At 41.8% G+C, this 23,870-nt stretch overlaps 1 protein-coding gene across 2 annotated transcripts; it reads right to left on the minus strand.

Annotated features, from left to right (window-relative positions):
• Window positions 1–16,016: 16,016 nt before the first annotated feature.
• On the minus strand, window positions 16,017–23,845 carry wdr5 (WD repeat domain 5). Of its 2 annotated transcripts, none has more exons than XM_077232834.1 (14): window positions 23,616–23,845; window positions 22,118–22,252; window positions 21,816–21,924; window positions 20,105–20,178; window positions 19,929–20,018; window positions 19,743–19,832; window positions 19,571–19,654; window positions 19,366–19,421; window positions 19,231–19,277; window positions 18,623–18,698; window positions 18,455–18,488; window positions 18,287–18,361; window positions 18,053–18,140; window positions 16,017–17,599 (listed from the first exon to the last, which is right to left on the minus strand). In XM_077232834.1, exons 2-14 carry the CDS (start codon window positions 22,196–22,198, stop codon window positions 17,499–17,501), a joined length of 1,005 nt encoding a protein of 334 aa, XP_077088949.1. In that variant the 5' UTR covers window positions 22,199–22,252; window positions 23,616–23,845; the 3' UTR covers window positions 16,017–17,498. The 2 variants fall into 2 exon arrangements, with proteins under 2 accessions (XP_077088949.1, XP_077088950.1); XM_077232835.1 differs by having other exon boundaries at window positions 22,118–22,248; window positions 23,616–23,796.
• Between the last annotated feature and the right edge of the window lie 25 nt (window positions 23,846–23,870).

The raw sequence follows: 23,870 nt of genomic DNA on the forward strand, positions 1-23,870 counted from the left end.
TCGCCTCTACTTTGCCTTTTGGTTTCTTTCTTTTGCCATCTCAAAGAGAAGGATTGTCCTCTCATCATATTTTGTCTTATTTTTATGAAAATGAAAAAAAGTCATCTGTTCTACTTTGTGAGTTGTTCTTTGATGTTTTGTCTTTCAATCAAATTAAACATCTAATTAAAAAATGATATGCGTTATGTCTTCACTAATCTAGTTGGACCAACATGAGTTAAAAAACATTTTCCATGATTTCAAGTACAGTAAGGAAGTTATTGCCTCATACGACACAATATAACGCATAAACGTTTTATTAAGTCAGGTTTATGAGCATTTTCTGATTCTGAAGTCGATCCAACCACAGTAATAACTAAAGTGGGGTGGCTTTTTTCTATTAAATACAAATGTTACCAGCGTACACAATTCTGAAACAAATACTAAATAACAAGTGTGTTCTGTCCAAGTAGGCAAGGAAGGCAATGCATCTTCAAAAAATGGAAATGGACCGTGAGCAATCAGTTTAGTGAAATGAAAGGAAAATCATGTCTGTAACCATTGTGAATTAATACGAATTATTAATTACCTTTATTATTAACATGAAAATCTCTTGCTAATAGGAGCACAACCGTACAGAGGAGGCTCGTGGCGAACCCCAAGGTGCCTGGATGTTGCTGTGTGATGTAGAAGACTGCTGTCATTGACAGTCAATGGATATTCACCCACTCGCAACACACCAGTCTATCCTATGGTGGGGCAATATCCCTATATAGAATGCAATTATATGATATACATTCCAATAGTAAACTATCGTCATATGCATGACATGTTTGTATGGCAAAAATAGCAGGATGTTACTTTAAAAAAAAAAAAAGCACAACTAACTAGTTCTCCTCTTCAAATTTGTTCAGGATGTTCTTAGACGGTGCCTCCTCGATGTTGTCGACACACCTACTTTAGAGGAGGTTTTAGAATGAGTGGTTTTGCAAAAAGTAGAGCTAATGAAAAGCAGCTGAGCTTTAGGAACAGTTTTGTAGGGGAGCTCTCCACCCTTAGACAAAATAACACAGGTGATCTGGATCTGACATTTCTACAAGAGAGAAGAAAAAAAATATGGCTAATAGCAGGCCAGGGCAACCAAATAATTCAATTTGAGGATTCTGAGACCAAGTGGGTAGAAGAACATAACAGAGGAACAACAACAAAAAAACAATTTGATGGGGCCATACTTCTGCTGAAGGGAAGCTGAAGCTGCACTGTAAAGTCCTGGACTGATTGTAATTTCAGATTGTATTTGTACTGTTCCCTCTCATCCTGATGTAACAAATGAGGGTCATCTTTACCACAAACTCTCTAGGAAGTCTCTTTAAGAGTCTTTTTTTTTCTTTTTTAAAGAACATTTGAACATCATTTAAAATGATTCTGTAGACATTTTTGGTAAGGGTTGATGACAGTTATTAAACGCCAACTAGATCACCTCGACAATCCAGCATGATAGTCTTTGTTTGGACAAAGGCGACCATTACTTAACTCACCATAAGAGTAAAAATAACTGATCCTTCTGTCTGAAAGAAGCAGTAGATTTAATCTGTATCCGAGTGAGAGAAAGGCCGTTGAAAAGCCGCCAGATGAATACACTGATTCACAAATTGCTGTAACAGAACTTTGGGAATAAGGGTCTGATTAGGCAGAAGAATAAGCCCAGAATCCTCCGGCTAAAGTGTAAGAAAGATTCACTCACTGACAGGGCATGAAGTTCACCAACACGTTTAGCAGAAGCAATAGTCAATAGAAATGAAACTTTCAAGAACAACCACTTCATTTCATGAATAACCACTTAAACACTCCTTCGTGTTGAAGGAGACCTAGCGTTGCTGATAGTGTACACTCCTGCTGGTTCACAATCCATTAACTGTGAACTGGATCCAATGGCCAAACCTGCTGCTGAAGACTAGCTGGATCTGGGTGCTGCCAAACATGGTCCCGCAGCTGAGAAAGAAGGTCCCGTCTGATGGGAAGCCTCCATGGTAGGAGAAGGAGAGGAAACCATGGCCTGGCTGGCCATCGAGGTGCCACTAAAAGCACCCTGTGCTTAAATAGGAAATAATAGTGTAGTGTCTCCCAAAGAAGTGGAAAAGAAGGAAACGCATACAACAGGTAACTAGCCCACTCGTGGGCTAACACATTCTGTCCTAATAGGCTGAAAGTCTAGGCTCTCGCAAACCTTTCTGAGGCAAACAGGTCGACCTCTGCCTTGCCAAAAACGTTGCCAAACCGGGTAAAGTCTCCATTACCCTGGGAGCAGCAGATCCCTGGACAGAGCATCCGCCACTTGATTGCCCTCGATTAAGCTAGATGGCGCTGAAACCATGTGAGGATTTTGCGAGTTAGCTGTAAAGATACAAGAGACCTGGTACCCTGATGAAAGATTCAGATAAAAGACCATTGACATGTTGTCGGACCGGACAAGCACATGACGACCCATCAGATTTGGTAAAAAGAGTTGTAGAGCTAGCTACACTGCCTTCAATTCCAGGACATTATGTTCTAAGTCCTCCTTTGGCTACCAGTGACCACCAATCCCCCTCTGGTTTCACGTTGACCCCCATCCTATCAGTGAAGCATTAGTCATGATAACCTCCCAACGAGAAGACACCACCCCTAGTGGCACTCCGGCTTTCAGAAATGTTTTCAGTGCACATACACAGGCAGGAGAAACATCAGTCATGCGATCATTTTATCTTGCCACGCTGTTGCTCCACCTCTGAAGAGGCTGTCTTTGACCTCTTCCTAGGCACATTGGGACCTGTAAGTGCACTGGAGAATTGTCCTCACATGATGGCGTTGTAAACGCATTACTATCAGCAGTCTGCCTGAAGAACATGTTGTTTTTGAACGGGCTGAGCAGTTGATTTGTCAAGACCAAAAAAAGTCAGGGCCGTCTGCAGAACAGATCTAATGTCATCTGGAGAAGATGGGCTCATACCTGATGAATGTAGACCCACCGCTCGACCCACCTGCAGCAGATAGGAGAAAACATCCTGTGTTGTTGCTTCTGTTTTCTCTGTGAAAAATCACTTTCAGAGTCATGGGATTTTGATGCCTGAAGATAAGACTTTATTACAAGTAAAAAAAGCCGAGTTAGTCTGCAGAGTGACCGACCAGTTCTCACTCTCTTTTATACCGTTTTCCTATAGCTTTCCCCCAAGGTGGGGCACAATACATCATATATCTTTTCAAACACTGCACCAATATTGTTGACCAATTCTTCCATTTTTAGTTGTGAATTCAGTGGTAACACTTTATAATTATGTTCAGTTTTAAGTCACTTATACGTTAATGATAAACTAATCATTTAGAAAATATGACTATATACGTTCATAAATGATTAATAGTGGTATGCTAACGATTTACATATGTGTTGTAAGTTATCTTAAAACAACTGTAAATCATCAAATAAATCAAACAGATCATTAGTAGATGGGTTATATGTTACTAATAGATACATTATTTATCACTTATAAATTATTGAAGTAGGTGCAATGCCCGTGCAAAATCTGTTTTTGTGTGTTTTTAGTAATCGTTGGTTTGGTATGTTTGAGTTGCTGAATAGCCTAGGCTACTATTACACGTGGAGCCTAAACTCTGAGAAAACGATAACGTTAAGCGCACCAGAATAAAATATAAATTTCAGAATTAAAGGTGCTCTAAGCGATGTCGGGTGATGTCACTTCTTGTTGACGTTTAAAGTATTGTCAAACAAAACGGAGGCTAGCTAGACCCTCCCTCCTCCTCATCCATGCACTAACCTCTCAAACCCCTCCCCCAAATCCTTCTTGTCAGTTATTGGCTGGAACAGTTTGTTATGTTTCGTGGTGCGGGTTATCCCAGGGCCAGTTTGTTTTTGTTGCCATTTGTGGAGCCTGGGGTGTATGCAGACACTTTTTTTACAGTGTGTTCAGGGGACAGGCAGCTAGCGGATAGTGAGGAGATGTTTGCTGTATGTGACAAAAAAAATGTTTGGCCTAAAAAACGCATGACATCGCTTAGAGCACCTTTAAACAGTGTAGCTGACTTACAGATTCAGTTAACATCCACAAATGATTAAGTGCGACGATTCAGGGGAGGTTCAGACCTTGGCTGGAGCAGAAACACAGTGAACTCCAAAAAAAACAATACGCTTGAGCAAACAGTTTGTGAATAGGCTACTACAAATGATGGCCGTGAATAAAATATAAGATTCAGATATTTTTAAACCCCAACCCTCTAATGTCAGAATGTTTATTTTTAACCTTCTAAACATCATCTAAACATCTTCAATGTGTGCTTCTTTTACCGAGATATGCGCATAACAGACAGACAGACGTTTCTGTAATTTATAGATAGATGTAGACTATGTGTGTCTGTGTATAGGCTATAATATTTATATATACTGTAGACTATTTGTGTGTGTATACTGTATATTTTTTTAATCGCAATTAATCGATTTGACAGTAGCCTATGTATGTGCAAAATCAGTTTTTGTGTGTTTTTTTAGTAATTGTTGGTTTGGTGTGTTTGAGTGATCATTGTTACAATTACACAGGAAAAGTTCAGTGAAATTTGTGCATGGTTGAAAGGAAATACTGATACTGACATAATGACATACAATAAATATGGAAAATTGAACTACATCTAAAACTAACTACTGACAACTAACTCCTCCTGAATAACTACAATATTCAGAAGTAAACAGTGTAGCTAACTTAATGTATTAGGAAATACTGATGATACTGACATAATGACATACAATAAATATGGAAAATTGAACTACATATAAAATTAAAGCTGCAAGCAGGCAGCGACGAAAAGGGCCCTCGCACCCGTGCCACCACTACCCGGCGGCTTTAGGAAAACAGAGCACAGTGGGCAGTACGTAAATATAGGAGGACTGTGTTAAAGTGATTTGTATTTGCCACACTTTTTGCTACCAGCAGGTGGCGCTATTGCTTTGACCGAATATGAGCAAGGTCATGTGTTCAGGACAGGACTCTTATCAAACATGTGAAGTTTGGGGCAGATCGGATATTGTATAGCTGAGTTACTGCAGGCTGTCTGTGGTTGCCTAGCAACATCGGAACTGCAAGCAAAATTGACAAAGAACTTCTCTGATTATGCATATTTCACCCAGAGGCAGAAATTGGGTTTGCACATCTACATTTGTCAGTTCACCAAGGGCACACCCTTCGACGAAAACTCAAGATCTTCGCAATTTAACATCGCAAAGGCCTTAAGATCACATTTACCAAATTTGAAGAGGATCAGATCAAAACTGTAGGAGGAGTTCGTTAAAGTACAACGTCTGGAAATGGCAAAAACTACACAAAATCTGAGAGGAAATTCAAAATAGCTGACTTCCTGTTGTGTTTAGGGCTATGCTCCAAGATACTTTTTTGTAAGTATTGTGTCATTACATGTATATACCGAACTTCACACCTGTACGTCAAACGTAGAGCCGGGGCAATAATGTAGGGGGCGCTATTGAGCCATTTTGCCCCACACATTTGTCAGGCCGCCGAGAGCACACCCTTCGACGAAAACTCAAGATCTTTGCAATTTAACGTCGCAAATGCCTTAAGATTACACTCACCAAATTTGAAGAGGATCAGATCAAAACTGTAGGAGGAGTTTGTTAAAGTACAACATCAGGAAATTACGAAAAATGCACAAAATCTAGGAGGAAGTTCAAAATAGCAGACTTCCTGTTGTGATTAGGGCTATGCTCCAAGATACTTTTTTGTAGGTATTGGGTCATTACATGTATGTACCAAAATTTCATACCTGTACGTGAAACGTAGAGCCGGGGCAAAATGTGGGGGCAATAATTTACAGAATTTGCCCCACCCAATTTTGAAAACCATATCACACGTAAATTTTCAGCACTTTTGAAGCGTGTGCAAAGTTTCATGAGTTTTCGAGCATGTTTAGGCCCTCTAAAAAGCGATTCATTTAGGAGAAGAAGAAGAAGCGGAATAATAATAAACGGAGCAAAAACAATAGGGTCCTCTCACCATCGGTGCTCGGGCCCTAATAAACAGAGCAAAAACAATAGGGTCCTCTCACCATCGGTGCTCGGGCCCTAATAAACAGAGCAAAAACAATAGGGTCCTCTCACCATCGGTGTTCGGGCCCTAATAAACAGAGCAAAAACAATAGGGTCCTCTCACCATCGGTGCTCGGGCCCTAATAAACAGAGTAAAAACAATAGGGTACTCTCACCATCGGTGCTCGGGCCCTAATAAACAGAGTAAAAACAATAGGGTACTCTCACCATCGGTGCTCGGGCCCTAATAAACAGAGTAAAAACAATAGGGTACTCTCACCATCGGTGCTCGGGCCCTAATAAACAGAGTAAAAACAATAGGGTACTCTCACCATCGGTGCTCGGGCCCTAATAAACGGAGCAAAAACAATAGGGTCCTCTCACCATCGGTGCTCGGGCCCTAATAAACAGAGTAAAAACAATAGGGTACTCTGACCATCGGTGCTCGGGCCCTAATAAACAGAGTAAAAACAATAGGGTCCTCTCACCATCGGTGCTCGGGCCCTAATAAACAGAGTAAAAACAATAGGGTACTCTGACCATCGGTGCTCGGGCCCTAATAAACAGAGCAAAAACAATAGGGTCCTCTCACCATCGGTGCTCGGGCCCTAATAAACAGAGTAAAAACAATAGGGTACTCTCACCATCGGTGCTCGGGCCCTAATAAACAGAGTAAAAACAATAGGGTACTCTCACCATCGGTGCTCGGGCCCTAATAAACAGAGTAAAAACAATAGGGTACTCTCACCATCGGTGTAGGGCCCTAACTAACTACTTCTGAATAACTACAATATTCAGAAGTAAACAATGTAGCTGACTTAATGTTTAGCTGACAGAATGTTTATTTTGTACACAATTTTTAAACCACAACCCTCTCTAATGTCAGAATGTTTATTTTTAAACCACAACTTCAATATGTGCTTCTTTTACCGATATATTTGATGATATCTTTTGCATTTCTAATCCAAACAAACTCAAACTCGGCACTGCACTTACTCGTGCCCGTAGCAACACACCTGTCAAGTTTGAAATCCATCGGTCTAACAGTTCGAGAGATATGCGATTAACAGACAGACAGACAGACGTTCCTGTAATTTATAAGTGGATTTAAACAAATCTTTGAATATCTATATCTTAAAAACATTTAATTTCACAGACCTTGCAGACGAATCCAGCTGTCCGATATTCTGAAGTGTGCATTTGTAGCCTGCATAAACATGTTAGCCTACTCTTTACGTGACGGTCAGTCTGTGTGGACAGGAGTCAGATTATAATACACAAACTTTAAATCCTTGATTTCAAACTATGCTGCGCTATATTCAGTCCCCCTACTAAGTCTGCTCTCTAAGATATCGGTCATTAAAAAAAAAACAATATCGGTCAACCACTATTACTATACCAACAGAATTTAGAAGTCAAATATTAAAGCTAACGTTAGACCTCCTGAAAAAAATCATGCCTCCAAAAATAACGTGAAATATGATGTAGCCTACGGTATATCATGAGTAGCCTAATTTTTATTTTTGTTAGAAACTCTGTGTAATGTAGCATTAGCCTACAGAGACCGTCATGTTTTAGCTTTTTTTCTAAATTAAATAAAATAAACTATTTAAACACTTTAGACGAGATGCCAATTCTAATAAACAAAACATTTCACAAAATCAAGTTTAAGCGTAGGCTACTTGGGCTGTTCTCCACAACCTCTGATGTAGGAGAAGCCTCTTGGTTGTTTGTTCAGGTGATAGTCGCTTCTTCTCGAATTCTCATTGAACCCAAAAGCAAATTGCTTGATTTGCTTCAATTGTTTGATACTCATCGTTTCTGCTCGAAGTTATGTAATGGCGCGTCACTCAGAGAGCTCCTTTTTTTCTCACCTCACTCCTAGCTCTTGCTGCGGAATGCATCACTGTGACGTCACCTAACCATGTGTTGTCATTGGTGCTTACATTAAGCGTGCGGTGTTGATTCGTGCGACGTGCTTGGGAGAGAGAACTTTTTGCCTCTGAAGTAGTATTTGGAAATATGATAAATCTATCTCTGTAATCATGCCAAGGCTATACAGTTCAAAATTGTAGGATGCATCCAACCCGTATGGATTTAACCCTTTCTCCTCTATACCTTAATAAGTGCAAAACACAAATTAGTACTTGTTCACTGTCTTTGGTCATGGTAATCAGTTATAAAAATATTGGGCCAAGATAGTTTCTGAAAGGAGTAAGATCTTTGATAATAAGTGGTTTAGGATCCTTTATTTTTGACCCTTGGTCTGTCTGATGAAGCTTTGATTTTGAAGAAAAAAAGACAGCTAGGCAAAACATATTACTGAGGTCACAAGAGTCTCCGGCTACATTGGGCTGGCACACGATTTTGATGGAACTACTAGGTTACTCACGTAACCTCAGTTCCCTGAGTTAGGGAACGAGTATTGCGTAGCTATACGCAGTGGGGGAAACTCCTTTTCCTCGATTTACTGAAGCCTTTATGTAAAGCGCATTTGCAGCTGCACAGCTAGAACATGAGCGTCTGGCTCGCTCATAGGCTGCGCTGCGGCAACTGCACATCCAATGGCGCAGGCGCCTCTGACGTGCAACCAATGAGATCACTCTGCGTCATACACGTCAGAGCCCGCCAAGGGGGCGTGACCTCAGTCTATAATAGTCCCCGAATTCGCCATTATAGCAGGTTTAACGACTGAAGCGACAACTTGCCATGTTACTATAGTGCGGCTGGCTACGCAATACTCGTTCCCTAACTCAGGGAACTGAGGTTACGTGAGTAACCGAGTAGTTCCCTTTCGAACGGTCACTTCGTATTGCGTAGCTATACGCAGTGGGGACGCCATGCAAAACGCCGCACTGAGTAACTGGCTGCCACTGCAACTCAGGCCCCTGAGCATACAGAACAAGCCATAACCGCATAATTATGTATAAATAGACCAGACACCGTCAGGTCTAAAATAGTACACATCAGTTAGAAATAACCCAACATACTACACCAATGAACCCAGACACTGTCGGGGTTATTGGTATATGAACATATAACCAGTCAAGTGGGTTTATATATGAAATTATAACCGGCCAAAGCAGGTTTTATATATGTATGGAATATAACCGGCAAAAGCGGGTTTTATATATGTCATATAACCGGCCAAAGCGGGTTTTATATATATGTAAATATAACCGGCAACAGCGGGTTTATGCATGAATACAACCAGCCAGCAGCGGGTTTTATATATATATGTGAATTTGATAGTGCACAGTAATATATGACAAGACCAGCCACCGACGGGTCTTAATCATACCGAAAGCACCTTCGCCTGCAGGGAAGGCACTTCCCTATTATAGAAACTCATAAATGTGGAAGACGAGGACCAGCCGGCCGCATCACAAATATCACTAATGGGAATGCCAGATGACCAAGCCCATGACGAGACATACCTCTGGTCGTATGGGCCTTGATACCTATAGGGCAAACTTGACCCGCTGCGGAATAAGCCATAGAAATAGCATCCACTATCCATCTAGACAGTCTTTGCTTAGTGACTGGATCCCCCTTGGATCTACCACCAAAGCAGACAAAAAGCTGTTCTGATTGTCTAAAAGACGCAGAAAGCTCCCGATAGATTCTCAGCGCTCAGACAGGGCAGAGAAGATTAACCTCTCCATCCTCTGCAGAAGGAGGGAGGGCTGATAATGTCACCACCTGTGCTCTGAACAGTGTTGAGAGCACTTTAGGAACGTAACCATGTCTGGGCTTGAGGATGACTCTGGAGTCATCTGGACCCAACTCCAAACATGCAGGGCTCACAGAGAGCGCCTGCAGATCTCCCACTCGTTTGATAGATGCCAACGCCATAAGGAGAGCGGTCTTCAGCGAGAGGGTTTTTAGATCAACCGATTGGAGCGGTTCGAAAGGCGGACCTTTCAGAGCCCCCAGGACCGTGGAGAGGTCCAGAGGCGGCACAGACGGAGGCCTGGAGGGGTTCATTCTCCTCGCACCTTTCAGGAATCTTACGACCAGGTCGTTTCTTCCCAGTGACTGGCCAGCCGTCAGAACATGATGTGCTGCTATGGCTGCCACATACACTTTGAGCGTGGACGGGGAGCAACCCGCGTCCAGCAGCTCCTGTAAGAATGAGCGAACCACTGATATCACACATGACTCTGGGTCAGCCTGATTTTTCGAGCACCAGCTGGAAAAACCTGACCATTTTGAAGCATACAGGCGCCGAGTCGACGGGGCCCTGGCTTCAGATATAGTGCTTAAAACCTTCTCAGGAAGGTCCTTGGGTACCCGTTGAGGGGCCAAACATGAAGGGCCCATAAATCGGGTCTCGGATGCCACAATGTCCCGTTCACCTGTGTGAGGAGGTCTTTCCTCAGTGGGACAGGCCATGGGATTGTGTCCGATAACTGAACTAGTTCCGGGAACCACGATCTGGTTTTCCAGAGAGGGGCCACCAGAAGGACTGGGCACCTGCTCTCTCTGACCCGTTTGATGACTTGTGGAATCATCGAGACGGGGGGGGGAAAGGCATAAAAGGGACGTTTGGGCCAGACATGGGCCAGCGCGTCCCTGTTCTTCGAGAAGAACAATTTGCAGTGGGTGTTGATTCTCGAGGCGAAAAGGTCGATTTCGGCCTCGCCAAACACCTTCCATATTAGACTGACCGTCTGTGGGTTCAGGGACCACTCGCCGAGGGGAGTGTTGTCCCATGAAAGCATATTCGCGCCCACATTCTGGACGCCCGGGATATGCGCTGCTCTCAGAGAGCTCAGGTTGGTTTGTGCCCATATAGAGGAGGTCTCTCGCCATCGCATGCAGGTTCCCTGACCTGATGCCCCCCTGGCGATTCATGTAGGCCACCACTGACGTATTGTCTGTGCGGACTAAGACGTAGTGACCTCTGAGGTTCGACAGAAATGCCTTCAGGGCCAACCCAACTGCTTTCATCTCCAGACAGTTGATATTTAAGCTCTGCTCCGTGCTCGACCAGAGGCCGGATGCAGGCATGCCCTCGTGCAGCGCTCCCCAACCCAGGTTGGACGCATCTGTAAGAACCACTTTCCTCCTGGAAATTGTTCCCATTGTCACCCCCTCGTGGTGCCAGTTCTGAGCCCGCCAGGGAATCAGGGTTCTTAAACAACCGTGATTCACCATAACGCGCAAGCTGCCTGACTGCCATGCATGAGTTGGCACACAGCGTTTCAGCCAATGCTGCATCGGGCGCATGCGCAGTAATCCCATGCGGAGTACTGGCGATGCTGCTGCCATGAGACCAAGCAGTTTCTGAAATGTCTTCAGTGGCGCGCGCTCGCGCAATCTGAAAGTGCCTGCAAGCGCTCGCACCGAGAGCGCGCGCTCTGTGTGAGTCACGCTGTCATAGCTCTCGAGTCTAAAACTGTGCCCAGAAAGATCATGCTCTGGCTGGGGGTTAGTTTGCTTTTTGAAACATTGATTGTGAAACCCAGGCATTTTAGATGGCCGAGAATCAAATCCCTGTGAGCTAATAGCTCGATTCTCGACTGTGCCCGCACCAGCCAGTCGTCGAGATAATTTAACATGCGCACTCCCTGAAATCTCAGAGGAGAAAGCGCTGCATCCATACACTTCGTGAATGTACGGGGTGCCAACGATAGACCGATCGGCAGAACGGTGTATTGATAAGCCCGGCCCTCGAAGGCGAATCTCAAGAATGGCCTGTGACGAGGATTTATTTGAATGTGAAAGTAAGCATCTTTCAGATCCATTGTGACAAACCAATCCCCCGGGCGCACTTGCGCGAGGATATGTTTGATAGTTAACAATTTGAACGGCCGTCTCATGAGAGCTTTGTTCAAATGTCTCAAATCTAGAATGGGTCTGAGACCGCCGTCTTTTTTCGGAATCAGAAAATAGCGGCTGTAAAAACCCATATTTTTTAGCGCGGGGGGGACTAATTCTATCGCCCCTTTTGCTAATAGATTTTGTACTTCGGTGCGAAGCACGTGACCCACGTTGCTTCTCACCGAAGTCTCGAGAACCGCCTGAAATTCCGGGGGTCTGCGAGCGAATTGGAGCGAGTAACCTCGCTTTATAGTGTTTATGACCCAACTCGACACATCGGGGATGGCTTGCCAGGCTAGAACCCGTGTGGCTAGGGCTTGACACACTGATTGGGGCTGGTCGCCTAACGTAGGGGGACCTGATACCCTTATATTGTGATTTGTGCACACATTGAGTATTGGACTGACTGTACAAGCATTTGCGTGTGGGGAAGTCAGTGTTACAACGGGGGAGGGGCCACCTAGTGAAGGGGGACCGTGAACCCATATATTGTGATTTGTGCACACATTGAATGTTGGACTGACTGCACAAGCATTTGCGTGTGGGGAAGTCAGTGTTACAACAGGGGAGGGACCGCCTAGTGAAGGGGAACCGTGAACCCATGTGTTGTGCTTGTGAAACTGATAGCTAACATTTTGAACGGCCGTCTCATGAGAGCTTTGTTCAAATGTCTCAGATCTAGAGTGGGTCTGAGGCCGCCGTCATTTTTCGGAATTAGAAAATAGCGGCTGTAAAAACCCGTATGTTTTAGCTCAGGGGGGACTAATTCTATCACCCCTTTTGCTAATGAATTCTGTACATCGGTGCGAAGCATGTGACCCACGTTGCTTCTCACCGAAGTCTCGAGAACCGCCTGAAACTTTGGGGGTCTGCGAGCGAATTGGAGCGAGTTGCCTCGCTTTATAGCGTTTATAACTCAACTCGACACATCGGGGATAGCTTGCCAGGCTATAACCCGTGTGGCTAGGGCTTGACACACTGATTGGGACGGGCCGCCTAACATAGGGGGACCTGATGCCCTTATATTGTGATTTTTGCACACATTGAGTGTTGGACTGACTGTACAAGCATTTGCGCGTGGGGAAGTCAGTGTTACAACAGGGGAGGGGCCGCCTAGTGAAGGGGGACCGTGAACCCATATATTGTGATTTGTGCACACATTGAATGTTGGACTGACTGCACAAGCATTTGCGTGTGGGGAAGTCAGTGTTAAAACAGGGGAGGGGCCGCCTAGTGAAGGGGGACCGTGAACCCATATATTGTGATTTGTGCACACATTGAATGTTGGACTGACTGCACAAGCATTTGCGTGTGGGGAAGTCAGTATTACAACAAGGGAGGGGCCGCCTAGTGAAGGGGGACCGTGAACCCATGTGTTGTGCTCGTGTGCTTTATTTGGGTCGCCGTGAAAACGGCGTTTGTTTGCAAAGACGCGCTCACTGCTGCGGGCCTGTTTACAATAATAAAATCCCCAGCCGCCTGAACTGTACAGGGGGCTGTGGGAAGTTTTGCTGGCTTCTTTGAGGGTGGTCCGGCAAGCGTGGGACACGTGCCCTCTCTTTCCTTTGCGTGCTAGGACGGCTTTGGCGGGAAGCGTTCGGCATCAGCCGCAGGGCGGGGCTGAGAGGCCTGTTTCGCGGGCTTTGCTGGTCGGCGCCAGCTAGCACGGTTAGTTCCACTCGAGCTCGAGGTCCGCGACGGCCTGTGTTAGGATCCGAAGCATTTCAGCGTCGGAGTTAGTCCTGCCTCGCTGGGTCCGCCGAAAGAGACGAGGCCCGCCACGTGGTGGTGGGGGGGCGCTGATCTCCCTCGAACGGGACCGGAGATGACTGAGCTGGAGTGAGTGAAGCACGCGGGGACGTGGCCGGCGTGCATTCACAAACGTCCGTGCTCTCTGGATGCCGTTGGCTGCGGCGCTTCTTCTTCCTCGGCTGAAGTAGGGCCGGAGAAGGGAGCGCGGGTGATGCGGCGCCGCCGTCTCGAGAGAGAGCTAACGTTAGCCGAGTTCGCAGCACGGAGATAGGCATGCACGCGCAGGCCGCACATCCGCCGACAGAGAGTGCATTCTCTGCGTGGTAGAGTCCCAGGCATGAAATGCAGCTCGCGTGTTCGTAGGCCTCGCATAACACGAGGCATATGGAACAACGCTGATACAGATATAAACACATAATAAACAGATATTGAAAAGGATATCGCCGGATAGCCACAGGAGAGACGGCGTCAGGAGAAACACGGTTGAGATGTGTAGTCTGCTGAACTGTAGCTCGCTCAGGCTGAAGGCTTGTTCGACGGCGAAGGCTCAATAAATGGTCAGAGACGTGAAGTTTGTCGCTGAAGGAGTAAAATCTGCTATAATGGCGAATTCGGGGACTATTATAGACTGAGGTCACGCCCCCTTGGCGGGCTCTGACGTGTATGACGCAGAGTGATCTCATTGGTTGCACGTCAGAGGCGCCTGCGCCATTGGATGTGCAGTTGCCGCAGCGCAGCCTATGAGCGAGCCAGACGCTCATGTTCTAGCTGTGCAGCTGCAAATGCGCTTTACATAAAGGCTTCAGTAAATCGAGGAAAAGGAGTTTCCCCCACTGCGTATAGCTACGCAATACGAAGTGACCGTTCGAAAGGGAACTATTTCCGCTGGAATATTTAACTTGGTCAGCCTGACCAGTTTTATAATGTCTGGAAGCCCTATATCAATAGGGAACTGTCAACTATTCTGCTGGAGAGTTTTCCCGTTCATGTGCCTCAAGTGAGTAGGCTACATAATTTGAAATTGTAATGTACAGCAGTTATATATTTTTATTTAGTGTTATTTTTTAATTATTTTTACTTAGATTATCTTATATGTAGCCTATTTATTTACCTTGATTACCTTTTTTTTTATCCTTTATGTGCTCATTACTTTCGCCTTTTCCCCCCTTAATTGTGGTTGAAATTTTTGTTGTGCTTTCTGCTAAAGTTGGAAAATGTTCAATAAATATATTTGAAATAAAGAGACAAACCTGACACACTTATAAATTCACTTCCTCTTTCACATCTGTTTCAATCATTTTAATTTGTTTAGCTATTGCACTTTGAATAAACCATCTCACAAATTTCAACAAATTATCCTTGCTTTATTATTGTTTAACCTATTATGAATTTATTAAATAACTAAACTTCAGCAACCTAGGGCAGCAATATTGTAAAGTCTGCAACATTTTAGGGAAACACTTTGTTCGAAAGGTCCTCATAAATAAAAAGCTTTCAGAAATAGGCCTATTCACTGATTATCACAGTCACAATTATGGTCTGGTTCATATATATTTTAAAGTACAGTAGTTGCTTGATTTTGCAGCAGTTTATGTACTTTAACCCTAGAATGTGTAATCAGGTTAAACTGACTTTTTTTTTAACAGTCACAAAGTTCTCAAATGTAGAACCTACTCAGACATTATGCAATTTCAGAGGCAGTAGAGAAAGGACATTTGAAAGGCCTAAACCAAAGGAAGAGGTGCAAACTCTGCCCAAAAGTTATGCTTAGAAAGGTGAAAATCTTTTGTGAAATTTTAATCTCTCTGTCTGAAAAGATTATTTTTTCATGGTCTCTGAGAAATGTGGTGAGTGACGGTTCATAATATACTTTAACTGTAAATTAAATTTAAATTAGTTTAGTAAAAGTACAACTGCATTTTAAAATGAATACATTTAATCTTTTGTAATGCTTATATTCAAGGAAAGTGGACAAATAAACATGTTTGATATTAAAATATTTGTGTATCATCCATTATTTTCATTATTCAAGTATTATAGGACAATTTTTTTTAAAGAAAACCATTCATTCCAATATGGGTCATTTTGACCCCTTTATGCATTCATGTAGGTTTTTTTGGTTCATGCATTCTAGACTTCAGTTATGAGTAGCTTATATCTTGATAAATTACACTCAGAAAAGCCTTGAAAGGAGACAAATAGAGAGGTCCATCCACTTGGAGGATTCTCACAATTGCTGTGTGACAAGAGGGAAAACGTACAGTCAGCCAGTCATAACAAAATAAACCTTTCTGTTAAACGCAATGTTTTCAACCCTAATGCACAGAAGATAATTTAACTATATCAGTTATATAAATGCATCGACAATGTTGTATTGATATAGAGGTAAAAAAATCTTTATTGAGTCACAGGTCATGTCCAAAGTGACTAAACGCAATACAGATACAATTCCTCATGCGGCCCGTCGTCACTGCAGTGCACTGGAAATCTGGCGAGTCCAGAAGCAGAGGATGGGTTTATGACAAACCATCATCCACATAAAGCAGAAAAAATAAAACAGTTTTGAAATACTCTCAGCTACTTGAGACCGTTAAAAAGACCACAGAACAAAAGGTAAACATATCAAAGAACAGAGAAGCTGCAAGTATGTACAAAATGTCAGGTACACAAAACATCTCAAGGCTCTTAATACATCGAGACTGCTTTTGGTCACAAGATATAAGGTTATGGCATATTCAGATCCCAGCAACACTCCCTGCGTATGTTGTGTAATTGTAACCAGATAATAGTTAGAAACAGTTTGTCCTTTACCAGATTGTGCAGGTAAGATATTTTTCTTTGTAGCTTAGAATGAATATTTACAGTTGGTGAAACTTCAGTCTACCAGTAACTTTAACTTTTATCTGATCTGACCAAACTGCTACTCGATCCCGATATATTGTAGTTTTATCAAAAGCACCAAAACTGATATGAACAAAGGTGTTACAGAAGGTTACAGATGTAGGAATAAAGTGAACTTTTGGCATACATCCTCTCTGTAACTGCAATAAGCCTTCATAACAAAAGAGAAAGGAATTTTATTGTTAGGACTGCCTAGACGACACTGAAAGCCACTGAAAACCATAAACGATGTCTGACAAATAGCTTAGCAACTATAACACAATGAATTGATTTAATTGCTGTTTGAACATTTACAGAAATAAACATGAAATAGTGGATGTTCAAAACATCCTTCTGCCACACAACACATTTCGTACATGGAGGTTTGATTTGACATCAGTAAGTCAAGGTAAGTATTTCAGGTGTTCACAGATGAAGTTTGCGAAACCTCTTCTTGGCCAAATAATGGAGAGAAGCTGCAAATCGCTCATGGAAATGACAAAATCAGGAAGAGAAATTTAATCCTCCAAACATTTCTGTGAAAATGGCCACTTAAAATGTGCCTAAGGCGTTCTGCTGGCTTCAGAAAGTGTGCAAACCATCACTGATTTTACAAAAAGGAAAAAAACAGACATGAACACTCTCTTAGGTCTGTGAATTTCAAACAAAGCTGCCTAGATTTACAGTCTGGTTAAAAGTTTTGCTGTATGCTTAAACTGATGAATGAGAGCTGGTGGCAAGGCAGAGAGAAAGTGATTGTTTAGTGCACATGAGTGGAGAGAGGGGTTCTGTGTTAGGAGAGGGTATGTCGGGGTAGGGTGCTTTCACCAATCCACTTGCCGAGCCTTGATGTCAATGTGAACGGCGTTGCGTGACCTTTCAAATGAAAAACTAAAGTCTCTCCCTCCCCACATAATGAATAGTAGAAAATTAATTAAAAAGAGAACAAAATAATAAAGTAAAATAAGCTTGAGGCTTAGCAGTCGCTCTTCCAAAGTTTGATGGTTTTGTCATTTTCTAGTGCTGCTGATGCGATGATATTTTCTGTGGGGTGACATGCGGTTGAGATCACCACATCTACAAAGAAAAAAACAAGATTAGTTTCAATCTACAGAGGTGCAGCTATTAAAATTTTCAGCAAAAAAAAAAAAAAAAAAGAAACAAATAAATGCATGTGCAAAAAAAAGATTTATCAACTGAGCCATAAACTGAAATTTGACAAACAGGAATGGAACTAAGTGTCCCTGAGCAAAGGGGGTTAATATCAAAAGTAGCAGTCAATATCTGGCGTCACCAGCTTCTCGTCCTCATGGACTGCACCAAATTCACCAGTTCTTGCTGCGAGATGTTTTTTTTTTTTCATTTTTATGGAAAAATTATTAAATATGACAACCAAAAGAAGCAAAGTATTACTGAAATAAAAGAAATGTGTCAAATTTAGCACTGCTTAGCTCAAGCTATTAGCAGGAAGTGTTTAAACTGTTGGGCTTAAGCTTCTTCGTGAAACATCCACTGAAGTTCTGCTCCTACCTGTGTGCCCCTGTAGTTTCTGTACAATCTCCTTGGTCTGAAGGTTCCAGATATAGACCATGTTGTCCTCTGAACCAGACACAATCCACTAAAAAAAGGAAAAAGACAAAACTCTTTCGAAATGTAAACTCACTTTCGGCAATAACAATTTAATGGTTCTGAACAACACTAATGATTGCCTGTGTTAGTGTGATATGCTTAGAAATTGATTGGTATAGTGTAGAGCCTACATACCTTTCCACCAGTGACAGAGAAATTAGCAAATATGCAGTACTTCTCATTTTTATGACCGGTATAAGTTTTCAAACACTAAACAAGGAATAATGATATTGTTATACAAAGATTAAGCATGATTTTTTTTTTTATTAAAACAATCCACTTACTAAACAGAAAAATTCTAACCTTTCCTTTGCTGTAGTCCCAAAGCTTCAAAGTGCTAAAACACAAAGGGAATGAATGCGTTTTGTTAAAGGCATCTAAATGGATTAATATAAATGTCATGACTATTCTCTTTTTTAAAAAGAATTAGCAGCATAAAAGGCTCAGAATAAAAGGAAATATATGACTCACTTATCCAGAGTGGCAGCCAGGATGTATTTGCCATTGGGGGAGAACTTCACAAAAGACACAGGTGGGTTGTCATCATCTGTTGAATATTTGCAAATGTATTCATTATTTATCATGACCGTTTATGCTTTAAAATCTTTTTCTTCTTACTTGAGATGTTGTACATTTAGTTGTATTTTACCAGTTTCTTGTTGGCTAAATGCTATGCGTGTTAGATAAGAACGGTGTTTCATAAAAACTAGCTATGTTTCCATCATTATATTTGTATGCGCATTTTGGGTTAGCATATTAAAAAAAAAGTTGGATGAAAACACAAAGATGTACAATGTACATCAATTCAAAAATGTGCATTAAAGTTGGCTTCTCTAATTGCAGCAACGTTCATTTTTATTACAGATATTTTGCACCAATTTACAAGTAACAATTTTGTTCTCTTGAAAACATGGGGTGTAAACAGTGGTTTATTCACAATGTTTTATGCGATATTCTAACTTTGTGCATAAGTTAAATTCTCTTTTTTGGATGGAAACATAGCTACTTTCAAGGAACATATTTTTGCCTTTGAAAATAGTCTGAACAAGTGCTTTTGTGTAAAACACTGGTCAACTTACCGATAAGTGTTTTAAGGCACTGGCCTGATGCTGTGTCCCAGATCCGGCTGTTTAAAAGTCAAATAAGTAGGTATGGTTGTTAGTTATGCATCTGACATATTTTCAAAATAATGTTCACGGCCAAAGCTCACTCACCAAAGTCCATCATAACTGCTGGACACAATCAATGAACCATCTCTGTTGAAATGAACCTATAATAAACAAAAAATACACAATTCAAAAAGAAAATATCACTTAAAAGTATATCACCCACCCAATGTACACGGTTGTGAATTTGACTATTTGATCATCATAGGTCAAGAGGGAAAGAGGAGGAGAGAGAGAAAGAAAAAAAACACACCGCAGAGACGGGGTCCGAGTGAGCTGGTAGCGTCTTCAGACATTTCCCCGTTTTCACATCCCAAATTCTCACGCTCTCATCAAACTGCCGAGGAGATAATAATTAGAATGCATCATGCATGTATGCCATAATTAACAAAAATGTAAAATATAAAAATGATGAATGGACTTACAGATCCAGATACAATGAGATTGGACTGGGGGTTAAAGTTACAGCAAAATACGTAGTTGCTGTGACCCTTCAGTGTTTTTAAACACTTTCCCTGTCAAAAAACAGAAAGGGAAAAGGAATATGATAAACTGTGCCATAACAATTAAAGCTCTATATTAAAAGGTTCAGCTTTGTGATGTTGACTTACAGAGCTCACATCCCAGATCTTCAGGGTCTTGTCATCGGAAGCGGAGACCAGGAGGTTGGAGTCAGAGGACCAGGCCACGTCTGAGATGCCCTGCAAATGAGAGCAAACCAGGTCAGTCACCTCGTGCAGTAAGAGCAGCACTACTCTTGAGATCAAGGATCTTTTCAGATACTCACAAGTTTGTGTCCAGATATTGTCTTCTCAAACTTGCCATCATATGCACCCCATATTTTGATCAACTTATCAGCAGCTGGATCAACGGAAACAATTTTTTTTTTATTATTATTGTTAAAAACAACATTCATTAAAAGGTTAATAATTAATTAAATCATAAATGGTTGAATTAAATAAAAAAAATTGCGCTACAATTAAAACAAATTTGAAATCATGGTTTGGTTTAGTGTGATCACTGGTGCCATGTGGAATGGCTTGGTTCACAGTAAATGCTGCTCACGAACTCGTAATCTGCATGTCAATTATAACATGCATTTGGGAACCCATTGTGCACCTGGACCACTTTATCTTCACATCTGCAGAATTCCCCCCCCAAAAAAACTGTTCTAAAGATTACAAACTTTACTTCTATAAAGAAACATTTAAAACCTTTTGTCAACTAAACACAGACTTAAAAGGTATCCCTGTAATTTTCTGCTAAAATAAATAAATATATTAGGGTGTAACAGTACACGGGTGTCTTCCGTGTTAAGTACGTACCTCGGTTTTGGGGTCACAGTCAACAACAAATCCTAGGGTTTTTGTCCATTTATTTTGAACAGACAGTAGTGCAAATTACAGTTTGTTCCACCTAGCAACACGTAGTCCCCCCTGAGGTAGTTGGTACAGTACAGCCTCCTTTAGTGTATTAAGCAGTAAACAGAATGAACTCTTGTAAAGGCCGTTTTGTTATAGGGCTAATAAAAAAACAAAAGTTATTTGGTCCCAATCAGCTATAACACTGAAAGGTTTTTGTACTCCTGTAGTCTTTTTCTCTCTAGCTCCAGTGACTGGCACATCTGGATGATGTCGTTTGATTAACGTGTTGTGCCTTGCCTACGCTGTCATTTTCTCAGCGCGTGAGTTTATTAACATGCTGGGACAATGGCGGATGCACAAAGTTCACTGTTACACTTTTACAAGAAATCACGGAAAGATAAGCAAGAAGGAGAAAAAGAGCCTACTTCACCTTTCCACGAGGAGACAGCGAGAGAAGCGGCATCTTAGGCTTCCTATTTCCAGGACACGCATATTTCATCATTGGACTTCCACGACACAAATCGGCACAATGCCGAATGAATTTTGTCTCATTAGAACAGGGGAAACTACTTAAAATACTCTGTCACTTATGGTCATAAAGATAAGCGTTTTTATTTGTGTACACTCACAATAAAAAAACAAAAAAAAACACTACATTTGAAAAATAAAGACGACAAACAGGATGCCGCTTTCTGCCGTCCCGGTTCCCTTTCCGTGAAGTTTGTGGAAACATTTATCGAAACAGCGTATAGGCTATCAGAACTCTTGTTTTGGTGGATAGATTGAAAAGACAATCTATTGTGGCAGTTAGCAAACAGCATTGCATTACTGCGTGCACCACATTCTGGATTGGTGTGTGGACTGACTGTATTTGTCATCTGACTGTATGCACCAAACCGTGATGAATACATGTACCGTTACCCCCCTAATCTCTCTCTCTCTCTAAAAATATATGCCTTATATACATATATATATGTATAAATGAAATATATCTAAATTAACGTAGAGTTGTGAGAAAAAAGGTTCGTCAGGTTCAAGAAAATTTTGACTGGCAAATTATTTTTGGGAAGCCCTATGCTATAAGCTGTAACTATTCTCAATGAGTATGAGTGCTGTATTTATACAAGTACTTACATGAGCTGGCGAGCCACTCCCCACTTGGACTGAACTTGACAGAAGAGACTGCTTTTGTATGGCCAGCCAGTGTGAATTTCAAGGTGTAGTTTGGCTTCACAGGTGCTGACTGAGATAGAGCAGAACTTACATCATTAATGACACAATAAAGAGAAATGACAGCCTAGTCACAGATCATAAGCACATTTCTGTAATAATGCTGTTATATCATTGATAACAATATATCTGTTACACAACATTATCCATAACCAAGCAGAAAAATATTCCAAAATGAAGAGGGGCGTTCCTGGCGATGGTTTTACCTTGCTCTGGCTGGCGGAGGCAGAGGATGCCGGCTGTGTTTTAGTAGCTTCTGTGTCTGGTTTCTTCTCCTCAGTTGCCATGGCGACCAAGTTAGAGAGAACGGGTTTATAGGAGCAAGATCAACGTCAACCTGACTGTTCAACATAGAAGTACTGATGAGCATATGTATGATATTAGTCTTCTAATTTGGATGACACAATAAATGGAGGAATTCGGTTGGGTGTTATCACATAATAATCTGTAATTGATCATCAAAATTGTTCAGGTGCGAATCCTGCGTGGGTGTTACTCAGTAGGCCTACATGTTAAACTATCGAGCATATGTCAGCTTACTGATTGGTTGTCACAACATCTTTACAATATGAATAGCATACAGTTCTGCCCACTCATTTTTATATATTTAATTTTCCTTTGCAAATGTAATCCTTGCAGAATATGCAAGATGTTTATCATTTCAGAAATACATTCAGGCATTTTGTACTGCCCTAATTAAGCTACGTAATGTGGGATGTGTGTAAACTTCTGTTAAAAAACAAATAGTAACTACATTTAGCCTAATTCACACTAATAATCCTGTTTAAATATCTACTCTAAATGCTTAAAATTACGTTTTAATATATTATTTTGGGTTCCTGACGTCATTGTCCCTGGTTTGTCCAGAGCTGTGAATCTGCCCCCCCTGACAAAAAGCCTACAGGTGCTCAAAGTACTTTAATTTCCCACTATATGATGTTGAGATCCCAGCTTTACCAATGCGGACAATTGAAAAATAAAGCATCAAAGGTGTGTAAACAAATAAATAGGATAATAAATGCAGGTTAAATTTGTTTTTTTAATTGATAAACTTTACAACATTTCAATTCTGGAAGGACTGTACCATTGTAATGGCACACCACGTGTAAACACTTTGCACACTGTATATAACTTATTTGAACAAATATTTTTTTATTGTGTGCATACTAATAAAAGCAAAAGAAAACAGATAGACTTTAATAAAAAAATACAGTCTGATAAAACAGTGTTTCCTCACCACAACATGCATGACAAGCCTGTTGGCATTGGCAATGGGACATTGACTTCTGTCTAAAATCATCTGTATAAACACCCAAGCTAAAACCTAGATATAATTTACAAAGCTCGTGTCTGTGTCAGGAGAAGACCAGTGAAACAGCCATCACTGTTAGCTGCTAGGCTATCTGAGAGACGCAGGGCCTGATAGAAACGATGGATCACCTGAATTCTAGCATATAGCAGTATATAAGTGTAATTTACACAACTTCGTGACCAAATTCATGGTTTTACCGCGATCGTTTCAGTCGTCAGTCCCAATCCCCAAAACATAAAAGAACCACGGATTGATGTATCTCTTTTCTCTGCACACATACCCCCCCCCCCCCTCTCTCTCTCTCTCTCTCTCTCTCTCTCTCTCTCTCTCTCTCTCTCTCTCTCTCTCTCCCATACATTCAGACAACAAAAGCAGCGAGTAAAATCACTCACCGGCGGCTGCTCTGGAGGTAATAAGAGCTGCTTTCGGCTTCTGGTATGAGTCCACTACTGGGTTTGGATGGAGATTTGTTCATGAATCGCGCGTTAGGCCGTTTTGACCATGCAATGATCAAGTGATCGTACTGATTACGATGGTGGATGAGCGCCTCTCTCCACCGCAAGCTCAGGCGGTAATGTGGCAGAGACAACAACTCCGCATGCGCAAAGCTCAACGGCAAACCAAGAGGGACATTTTTTCAAACGCCG

Source organism: Siphateles boraxobius, unplaced genomic scaffold (assembly GCF_051911475.1).
Source record: "Siphateles boraxobius isolate OS27281-9 unplaced genomic scaffold, OSU_SipBor_1 18, whole genome shotgun sequence".
In the NCBI taxonomy this organism is placed as follows: Eukaryota; Metazoa; Chordata; class Actinopteri; order Cypriniformes; family Leuciscidae; genus Siphateles; species Siphateles boraxobius.